Source organism: Neltuma alba, unplaced genomic scaffold (assembly GCF_004799145.2).
Source record: "Neltuma alba isolate B1F8T4 unplaced genomic scaffold, ASM479914v2 tig00003348_pilon, whole genome shotgun sequence".
NCBI classification, from domain to species: Eukaryota; Viridiplantae; Streptophyta; class Magnoliopsida; order Fabales; family Fabaceae; genus Neltuma; species Neltuma alba.
Genome location: NW_021633247.1, coordinates 31,261 through 43,305, shown reverse-complemented (window position 1 = coordinate 43,305; position 12,045 = coordinate 31,261). Strand labels below are relative to the sequence as shown.

General features: G+C 31.7%; 1 protein-coding gene across 1 annotated transcript; it reads left to right on the top strand.

Moving 5' to 3' along the window:
* Positions 1 to 360: 360 nt before the first annotated feature.
* Positions 361 to 11,798, top strand: LOC114741308 (MDIS1-interacting receptor like kinase 2-like). Its single transcript, XM_028929563.1, has 11 exons — positions 361 to 692; positions 2,555 to 2,625; positions 2,774 to 2,845; positions 3,204 to 3,275; positions 3,637 to 3,708; positions 3,857 to 3,928; positions 4,070 to 4,141; positions 4,503 to 4,574; positions 6,251 to 6,322; positions 10,054 to 11,226; positions 11,331 to 11,798. The coding sequence occupies exons 1-11, from the start codon at positions 361 to 363 to the stop codon at positions 11,684 to 11,686; spliced, it is 2,436 nt and encodes an 811-aa protein (XP_028785396.1). The 3' UTR covers positions 11,687 to 11,798.
* The last annotated feature ends 247 nt before the right edge of the window (positions 11,799 to 12,045 follow it).

The following is a 12,045-nucleotide window of genomic DNA, read 5'->3' as shown; positions in this document are numbered from 1 at the left end:
TGCCGGAAAGTATTATTATTATTATTATAGTAAATTTATGAGTTAACTTTCATTTTGCTTCTTTTTCTCTCTTTATCTATATGCACTTAACAAGTAATCCGACAGGGGAGTACAGGTGAGGAAGACTTTGATATTGACTTGGGTGGTCGAGAATATATAACCATAATTTCATCCCAAAAAGGCCGCCCCGCATATGCATCACTCGTTTTCTATGTCTTTATTATGGTGTCATTGGACGACATCGGTGTAAACAATACTTCCAAGGCCATAGTGGTTAAGCTTTTGTCCATATAAAGACTCTATGATGGGTGCATTCATTATTGTGTGATCACCACTTTGTGCAAACATAATTAAAGGAAGATGGGTGTGATGATATTGGTATTGTTACTATGCTTTGCTATAGCTTGCTCGCAGCAGATTAATATGATAGAAGAGGAGAAACGAGCTCTGTTTCAGACCAAATGGTGGGATTTTACCGATAACTTCTCAGACGACCCTTGTAACTGGCAAGGCATATATTGCAATGAATTTGGAAGCGTTATTGGGATGAGTCAGCCAATGATCACTCCAGATGACCCTCGGCTAGCAGATTTAAACCTCACTACATTTCCCAATCTACAACATTTGGGTCTTCGTAGAATGGGTTTGATAGGTGCTATTCCGACTCAGATAGCAACTCTTCATAATCTCAGGCATTTGTACTTGTTTCATAATAATCTTAATGGTGAGTTATATAGCTTTTGCTTTCACTCTTACCTTGTAAAACTCACTTAATTTTGAAATGTCATATTTACCTCCTCATAATCTAATACATCTATTGACAAGTACCATTCCAACATAGATAGGAGCTCTTCAAAATTTTACCATTATTTATTTCAAAACAATCTTGCTGGTAAATTAATAACATTTAGTCTTACCAAAACTCACTCATATACTTGCAAGTTAACATTTATTCTAGCTTCTGCCAGTGACCTTTTATGCATCAGTTGGATTAAGAGAACTGTGTTTGTGAACTTCGATTATCCGGTTTTTAAAATATTGATGATCTATCACTTCCTTTTTGTGGAATTTCAGAAAAATACAAAATAGGATGAAGCAAAATTAATAGAAGAGACTGAAAACCAAGCTAATTTTTTGTAGCCAAGTTATTGGGTTTTGACTGTCCCAAATGTTTGCTCGCAATTTTAATTGGGACACTTGTAATAGGAACCAATTTAAGTGCTTATTGCAAGGATGATCGCCATCATGCTTATAACTGCAATGACATTGTGAACAAATATAGTTTCAACTATTTAAATTATAGTTTTTTAACCAATGATTTTAAGTACGTAAAAAATTATTTTCTTAAAAATGTGAATAATTAAGTTATTATTTCCATTTTAAATTTTTGCACAGATAGAAATATAAAATTATTTAAAACATAAAAATAAAATTACATTTAATCTAGATCATTCAATGTTATTTTGAACGGTCCAAATTTCCAAACTAAATGCCCTATAAAAGGAGTTACCTATATTTATCCATTAATTCGTCAGCATGTATTGCTTTATTTGATTCTTTTTATAAGGCTTTATTAACAACTTTGTATAAATTTAAAAATTTAGTTAAAATTAATTAAATTTTTAAATATTTGAAAATTACTTGACATGGTTTTGTCAAAAGGAAAATATTAATGAAATCTCCTCTTCCCATCACTCACGTTATGGTTATGTCATTTTGTCGTTAGGCATACTGCAACTTTGATGTTGACGATGGCTTATAGAGGTGTTTAGAACATAGAAAAAGAAGTGGTAAGGTCGTGTGAGTTTTGTGATATCAAATTAAAAGCACCAGTCAAAATATATAGTACTCCCTCTGATCAACAGGTGGAATATTTACAAACCCTTCAGACGACCCTTTTAAGTATATTGCAATGATAATGGAAGTGTTATTCGGATAACACCCATCTATGGACCCATTTTTCAAGCTAGTCTTAGGTAGCAGATCTCAACATCAGTGCATTTACTAATCTTACAAAATTGGATCCTCGAGAAATAGGATTGATAGGTATGATTCCAATTCAAATAGGATCTTAGAGAAATAGGATTGATAGGTATGATTCCAATTCAAATAGGATCTTAGAAAACAAGGAAATTAAAGCTAAAATACATACATCAGCTTGTGATACAATTTTCTCAGTAGCAATATTCGAATGAAGTTTCTAACTCTTTTCCACACTATATTTTTAGTGGTAGTGCAAAAATAGTTGGAAAAGAGGAGATCATGATTGTTCTAAAGTTCCTTTTTTGATAAGAAATAATGTAAAACACATTTGTATCTCAAATGACTAGTTTTGAATGGTATCATTCCAACTTAAATTGGAGCTCTTCAAAATCCCACTCATCTAAACTTGTCTTACAATAATATTATTGGTGAGTTGTGCACCTTTCATTCTCATTTTGCAAATTTGCTCAATTTAAATTTTTATTTACATCTCTAACTTAATAGAGTATGTTAACGTTGATAAAAAAATAACATAGGACACATTTGAACCCAAATGACTGGTTTTGACAAGTACCATACCAACTCAAATTGGAGTTCTTCAAAGTCTTATCTCTTTAGACTTATCTAACAACAATATTAATGGTGAGTTATTCACCTTTCACTCTCATCTGCCAAATTATCTCAAGTTTTATTTACCTCTATAACTTAATAAAGCAAATTCATCCTTAATTTTTATTGGATAAGAAATAAGCTCCAATACATTTACAACTCAAATGACTGGCTTTGACAGGTATCATTCCAACTCAAATTGGAGCTCTTCCAAATCTCTCTTTTCTAGACTTGTCTTACAACAATATTATTGGTGAGTTATGCACCTTTCACTCTCATTCTCCAAATTTGCTTATTTTAGATTTGTATTTACATCTATAACTTAATAGAGTATGTTAACTTTGATTAAAAAAAAAAAAAACAGGACTCATTTGAACTCAAATGATTAGCTTTGACAGGCATCATTCCAACTCAAATTAGAGTTCTTCATAGCCTTATCTCTTTGGACTTGTCTAACAACAATTTTAGTGGCAAATTATACACCTTTCACTCTCATCTTGCAAATTTGCTCATTTTAGATTTGTATTTACATCTACAACTTAATAGAATATGTTAACCTTGATAAGAAATAACGTAGACCACATTTGAACTCAAATGACTGGCTTTGACAGGTACCATTCCAACTCAAATTGGAGTTCTTCATAGTCTTATCTCTTTGGACTTGTCTAACAACAATCTTAATGGTGAGTTATACATCTTTCACTCTCATCTTGCAAATTTGCTCAAGTTTTAGTTACCTCTATAACTTAATAGAGCAAATTCATCCTCAATTTTTATTTGATAAGAAATAAGCTCTAATACATTTACAACTCAAATGATTGTCTTCGACAGGTATCGTTCCAACTCAAATTGGAGCTCTGCCAAATCTTGCTCGTCTAGACTTGTCTTACAACAATATTATTGGTGAGTTATGCATCTTTCACTCTTATCTCACAAATCTGCTCAATATAGATTTGCATTTACATCTATAACTTAATAGAATATGTTAACCTTGATATGGAATAACATAGAAGACATTTGAATTCTAATGACTGGCTTTGACAGGTACCATTCCAACTCAAATTGGAGTTCTTCATAGTCTTATCTCTTTGGACTTGTCTAACAACAATCTTAATGGTGAGTTATACACCTTTCACTCTCATCTTGCAAATTTGTTCAAGTTTTATTTACCTCTATAACTTAATAGAGCAAATTCATCCTCAATTTTTATTTGATAAGAAATAAGCTCTAATACATTTACAACTCAAATGATTGTCTTCGACAGGTATCATTCCAACTCAAATTGGAGCTCTGCCAAATCTCACTCATCTAGACTTGTCTTACAACAATATTATTGGTGAGTTATGCATCTTTCACTCTTATCTCACAAATCTGCTCAATATAGATTTGCATTTACATCTATAACTTAATAGAATATGTTAACCTTGATATGGAATAACATAGAACACATTTGAATTCTAATGACTGGCTTTGACAGGTACCATTCCAACTCAAATTGGAGTTCTTCATAGTCTTATCTCTTTAGACTTGTCTAACAACAATCTTAGTGGTAAGTTATGCACCTTTAACTCTTACCATGCAAATTTGCTTAAGTTTTATTTAACTCTATAACTTAATAGAGCAAATTTACCCTTAATTTTTATTTGATAAGAAGTAAGCTTCAATACATTTACAACTTAAATAACTGGCTTCGATAGGCATCATTCCAACTCAATTTGAAGCTCTTCCAAATCTCACTTATCTAAAGTGTTCTTACAACAAATTGGGGAGTTATGCGTCTTTCACTCTCATCTCGTAAATTTGCTCAATTTAGATTAGATTTGTATTTACCCAATAACTTAATAGAATATGTTAACCTTGATAAGAAATAACGTAGACCACATTTGAACTCAAATGACTGGTTTTGACAGGCACCATTCCAACTCAAATTGGAGTTCTTCATAGTCTTATCTCTTTGGACTTGTCCAACAACAATCTTAATGGTGAGTTATGTACCTTTAACTTTTATCATACAAATTTGCTTAAGTTTTATTTAACTCTACAACTTAATAGAGCAAATGTACCCTTAATTTTTATTTGATAAGAAATAAGCTCCAATACATTTACAACTTAAATAACTGGCTTTGATAGGCACCATTCCAACTTAATTTGGAGCTCTTCCAAATCTCACTCATCTAAATTTGCCTTACAACAATATTATTGGGGAGTTATGCGTCTTTCACTCTCATCTCGCAAATGTGCTCAATTTAGATTAGATTTGTATTTACCCTATAACTTAATAGAATATGTTAACCTTGATAAGAAATAATGTAGACCACATTTGAACTCAAGTGATTGGTTTTGACAGGTAGTATTCCAATTCAAATTGGAGTTCTTCATAGTCTTATCTATTTGGACTTGTCTAACAATAATCTTATTGGTGAGTTATGCACCTTATACCCTCATCTTGCAAATTTACTTAATTTAAAGTTTTATTTACTTTTATAACTTAATAGAGGAAATTCACCCTTAATTTTTATTTGACTAGAAATAAGCACCAATACATTTACAACTTAAATGATTGGCTTCAACAGGCACCATTCCAACTCAAATTGGAACTCTTCCAAATCTCACTCATCTAGACTTGTCTTATAACAATATTATTGGTGAGTTATGCACCTTTACTCTTATCTCACGAATTTGCTGAATTTAAATTTTTATTTACATCTATCACTTAATAGAATATGTTAACCTTGATAAGAAATAATATAGAACACATTCGAACTCAAATGACTGGTTTTGAAATGTACTATTCCAACTCAAATTGGTGTTCTTCATAGTCTTATCTTTTTGGACTTGTCTAACAACAATCTTGGTGATGAGTTATGCACTTTTCACTCTCACCTTGCAAATTTACTCAATTTAAAGTTTTATTCACCTCCGTAACTTAATAGAACAAATTCACCCTCAATTTTTATTTGACAATAAATAAGTTCCAATACATTTACAACTCAAATGACTGGCTTCGACAGGTACTATTCCAACTCAAATTGGAACTCTTCCAAATCTCACTCATCTAAACTTGTCTTACAACAATATTATTGGTGAGTTATGTGCCTTTCACTCTCATCTCGCAAATTTGCTCAATTTAGATTTGTATTTACATCTATAACTTAAATAAAATATGTTAGCCTTGATAAGAAATAACGTAGAATACATTTGAATTCAAATGACTGGCTTTGACAGGAACCATTCCAACTCAAATTGGAGTTCTTCATAGTCTTACCTCTTTGGACTTGTCTAACAACAATCTTAGTGGTGAGTTATGCACCTTTAACTCTCATCATGCAAATTTGCTTAAGTTTTATTTACCCCCATAACTTAATAGAGCAAATTTACCCTTAATTTTTATTTGATAAGAAATAAACTCCAATACATTTACAACTCAAATGATTGGCTTCCACAGGTACCATTCTAACTCAAATTGAGGTGCTTCCAAATCTCACTTATCTAAACTTGTCTTACAACAATATTATTGGTGAGTTATGCGTCTTTCACTCTCATCTCACTAATTTGCTCAATTTAGATTTGTATTTTCATCTATAACTTAATAGAATACGTTAATCTTGATAAGAAATAACGTAGAGCACATTTGAACTCAAATGACTTGCTTTGACAGGTACCATTCCAACTCAAATTGGAGTTCTTCATAGTCTTATCTCTTTGGACTTGTCTAACAACAATCTTATTGGTGAGTTATGCATTTTTCACTCTAATCTTGCAAATTTGCTCAATTTAAAGTTTTATTTACCTCTATAACTTAATAGAGGAAATTCACCCTTAATATTTATTTGATAAGAAATAAGCTCCATTACATTTACAACTCAAATGACTAGCTTCGATATGTACTATTCCGACACAAATTAGAGCTCTTCCAAGTCTCACTTATCTAGACTTGTCTTACAACAATATTATTTGTGAGTTATGCACCTTCTGCTCTCACATTTCAAATTTACTCAATTTAGATTTCAAATAACCTACAACACATTTGCAATTTAACTGTTCAGTAAAATTGTTACAAGACACAAACAATGCTAATTAGTTCATCTTGCTAGAAAATTCAATAAAAAAAAATAGAGTAGATGTTATAAGACATAAGCAATACTAATTTGTTCGTCGTCTTAGAAAATTCAATAAAAAAGTTTCGAGTAGATGAATAAGGATACCTTGTAAACATGATGACGCACTTCTATCAAGAACTGGTGAGCATATTCCTTCATTGTTACCCCACCACCTTCCTTGTATACTTTTTGTCCGTGAAAGCAATAAAGGAAATTATATATATTGGCATGGACAGAATAACTCTCAACCCACTCTCATCATTCCCTTAGCATTAGTATGATATATATGAGTATGAAAACACATGGTTGGCCAACATGTGAGGTCCAGTTAATCACTCTTGTAAGAAGAAAATTCAGATAAATTTATGTTTAGCCACAAATATAAGTTAACTGTAATGTAAAACTACACTGACTATTAAACCTTTCAAGTGGAGTTGTTCTTCTACCAATTTAATTTATTATCATAATAGACATTAATAAACCTCAAAGTGTTGGCAAAACCTTGTCTCAAATGAAAATTATTATCTCTAAATCTGTTAAATGGAATGGAGTGATTAGTAGAATTTTGATATGTTAGCCCTTAGTAACCATTAGAAATAAACAAAATCCCCCGCACTAATGCTACTACAAAAAACATCTTTTGCAGTGGTTTTAGTGACGAAGTGATTACTATCGACATAAAAAATTAAGAATTTTATGGCAGTTCTTAATGCCATGAAAAGACTTTCCATGGCAATTCTTGGGAAGTAACAGCTATAAAAAGATCTCAATAAATGGGATTAAAGAGTTCAATTTTCATGGTGGTTATTTTATTAACTTCTATAGAAAGTTAAATTTTTTAATACAAATTTATTTTAATTTGTATATAACCTCCCTAGAATTGGAACTGGTAATATGGGCTAGCGTTACGGATATGGGTCAACCCACAATGATGTAAGGCTAAAGTGGTGCGGGTTAAAGTAACTCACACAGCTCACTGGCTCGCCTAAATATTTTCTTAAAAAAATTATTCTTATTTGTATAGGTTGAACTTAGTTTGAAATATTGAAATTGGACTTGGAGTTTTAAATTTGAGTAGTGGGTTATAATAAAATAATATGAGGATTAATTTATAATTTGAAAAGATATTTTAGAAAAATCAACACATTTTTTTAAATATTAATTTGACTTTTTTTAATCTAAATTAGTTAAGTAGATCTTTCATGTGTGTATTACATATGCAGTTACATGAATGAGGCAATATCAATGTGGAATTTGAGGGTTAAAATCCTCCAACTATGTTGTATAATATATTAAAAATTGCATGAAAGTAAAAATTTAAAAAGAAAGAAAAGAAAGAAAAGTAGCTAGCCTGTTGCGGAGCGGGCTCAAAGCGGTACAAGTTAGAACAGCCTACACTTTGGCAGGTTGGCATTTTGCCAACCATGGGTCTAACTCATATTATCAGCTCTACTTGTAATACCAAATGAAAGCAAACCAATTCTAACAAGCATAACAAACCGAAATAATGCAAAACCAATTCAAAGGTAAAACGTCATTGCTAGTAAACTTAAATTCAACTAAAATTCAATAAATTTAATACTAAAACTCAAATCTAATACTAAGATAACAAAAGTTTCCAATCTTAATTCGACTGAACTTAATAATTAACAACTAATAAAATCATAGTTCAACTAAATTTAATAGACAATCAACTCGAAAAACTATATTCAATTATTAGCACCAAAATTTTAAACTTCAACTACACTAAATGTTTGTCAACCCATAATCTTAACTAATGTTCATGAAAAACCATTCCTCATTTTGAGTTGATTTCTTACGTTCATATGCTGCACTATCTTAAAAGGAACAAAGTCGATCAACTAAGTAACCAATAATGTTCAAATCAACTAACTAATAGAAGAGGCAAATTTCAACAATTATAACCGACAAAACAACAACAACAATTTTAAACCAGTGAATAGAACTTTTTTTTTGCATAAAACTTTTGTATCCAAATCAGGAACCCAAATAATATCCATTTACCATGAAATTTGACAAGAAATTTCATCATCAATCAAAATTACTAACAAAAAATTTTTTGGCCAAATACTCGACAGATTAATAATAAAAATTTATCAAAAATTCAACATAAATATTTGCAAATTCAAGGAAAAATGACAAACCTAAAATATAATTAACTATAAAAGCTTCAACATGCATCTCATTCCGTGGAGAGCAAGTAATTAATGTATTTCATGCATTTAACAATCAAAGCATTCTAATCTCCAATCCAACATGCTCCAAATTCACACAGAAAGAACACAAATGAGATTAATCACCAAAACTACATAAAAATGTCAAAATCGTGCTTTTAATCAAAGAAAACACTAACCACAACATTTTAATAAACCAAAACACTAAAAATATGAAAGTCATGGAAAGAATAGAGAAGAAAGGGTAGAAAACTCACAAATAAGAATGAAGAAAAGGAGGCGACAATAGAGGAACACGACAGAGACAAGAAAAAAAACAAGGGGAAAAGCTCGCAAAGGTGGGAGGAGAAAGAAATTAGAGTGGAAATGACAATGGGGGACTATGAACTGTTGCTGTGAAAAGTTAGAACTTGTCATTGACATTATGGACTTTAAACATTGTAAAAAATTTTTGAGACTATGGTTAGAAAGATTTTTTGTCGTGGTTAACTATGTAACTGCCATTAAAAGCATTTACCATAGCATTTTTTTAAATGTTGTGGTAAATCCAAGCGTCAGCCTTATTATTTTCACTGTAAGGACACACTTTTCATAGCGATTATTTAAATAACTACCGTGAAAAGTAATTTTTACTACCAGATAATTACAAAATTGCCACTTCCTTTTTTTCATGGTGTTTTTCGTTATAACTGCCGTAAAAGGGTATTGTTAAAGCTACTTTTTGTAATAGTACAACATGAATTGAGTAAACAATTAAAATGAGCCCTTGGTGGAGATGTCTCTTTCTAGCTCATCTTTTGAGAGATCAAAGGATTCCATAATGACTGTGGACTTACACTTTATTGCAATAATCTTACTTACATTCTGTCTTCATGCAAATAGAATAGAAACAATCTAGTTGGAGCCACTCCTTTAGCATTGGCTTTTATGACAAATATCAAAGACTTACATTTGTGCACAAATTTATTCACAAATCTATGAAAACTAGTATATTTGAATCTCAATCACTTGATCTTGTCTAACAACAACCTTATAGGTATGTTACATTTCACTCTTGCCAAACTTATTAAGAATTTGGTGGAGAAGTTTGAGTCATTCTCTTTTAACTTTGGGTTTTATGACAAATCTCAGGAACTTATATTTGAACTCTAATTCATTCATTGCAGGTGCCATCCCCACTTTGATTTTTAATTTGATAAGTTTAGAATACTTTGATGTTTCTCAAAATCAGTTAAGTGGCAGCATACCAGAACAAATTGGAAATTTCACCAATCATCTTTCTAATCTAGATATCTCCCAAAATAATCTAAGTGGAAAAGTGCCATACATTTCAAATTTTCTACAATTTTGTGGTAATTTTAGTCACAACCAATTTGATGGAATATTACCATCTGACATATGCACTTCCCCATCAGACTGTAGCATTGATTTGAGCTACAATAATATCTCTGGTACTATACCTAGAGAACTTGGTAGACTTCACTACATCAACTTGTCATACAATCTTCTCAGCAGTTATGTTCCAAGTGAAGTTTATTGTTGTTTCCCCCATGACATTTTAGATGGGAATGAAGAATTACTTGGTCCAGAGATTCATGATTCTTTTAAGGCTCCAAAGTCTTTATTATTGAAAATCTTTATTCCTTCAACAATTTTTCTTGTCATCATATTTGTTGTCGGTTTCATTTTACTTCAATGGTTCAAAAGGAACAAGAAATCCATAAGTGAGACAAGAGAGGGAAAAAATGGGGATTTGTTTTCCATATGGAATTATGATGGAAACATTGCATATAAAGATATCATTGAAGTAACAGAGGACTTTGACATCAAGTATTGTATTGGAACCGGTGCCTATGGAAGTGTTTATAGAGCACAGCTTCCTAGCGGCAAAATTGTGGCATTGAAAAAACTTCACAAAAGAGAATATGGAAACACATCTTTTGCCAAGAGTTTTCACAATGAAGTAAAGATGTTGAGTGAAATTCGACATCGCAATATCGTAAAGCTTTATGGTTTTTGTTTACATAATCAATGCATGTTTCTCATCTATGAATACATGGAAAGAGGTAGCCTTTTTTATGTGTTGAATAATGATGATGAAGCTAAAGAATTAGATTGGAGTAAGAGAGTAGATGCCATCAAAGGAATAGCAAATTCTTTGTTTTACCTTCATCATGAATGTGCCCCTGCAATTATCCATCGAGACATAACAAGTAGTAATGTGTTATTGAACTCAAAGATGGAGGCATTTCTATCTGACTTTGGCACTGCTAGAATCATTGATCCAAATACATCTAATCAAACTCTTCTAGTTGGTACTTATGGTTATGTTGCTCCAGGTCAGCTTTTTCGATTCTCTTGTTTCTATTGTATCATTTTTTACATTTACTTACCTCTAGACAATACAATCACATAATTTTTTTTATATTTATCTCCATTGCAGAGCTCGCATACACCTTAGTTGTAAATGAAAAATGTGATGTTTATAGTTTTGGAGTGGTGACAATGGAAACAATCATGGGAAGACATCCTGGAGATTTGATATCATCTTTGTCAAAGACATATTCTGGAAGCATTTGGCTAAAAGATGTGTTAGACTTACGTATCCCATTGCCATCACGGAAAGATGCAAGAGATGTGACTCTTTTGGTCACAATAGCATTAGCATGCTTGAATCCATCTCCCCAGTCTCGACCATCAATGCAACAAGTGTCTCGAAGGTTTTCATCCTCCAATATGCCATTAGCCATTCCTTTCAATGATATTTCGATCCAACATTTAATGAATCAAAATGTGTAAACCATGTAGTCTAATAAAAAGCTAGTAGATTTCGCTTTATATTTGATTTTTTAGGTTGATGTAACCTTTAATTAGGATGTTCCATAAAGTCTAGATTTGAATTTTGAAGTTTTTTTTTTTTTTGAATCAGAAAACTGAATACAATCTAACAAGCTCACGCCGATGCTACAGCCTCAGCGCTTTGTTCGTGATCAACTTCATTGTTGACGGTAGGAGGCTAGTCGAGAATACGAAATGAGCCTTCCATAGTATGGGAAGACTTAGCTAAGAAGTCAACTAAGGTCAGATTACTTCTAGGGACATAGCTCAGATAAACTTGCCAGTCTTTATGAAGTAATAGGCGGGTTTCTTCAATGAGG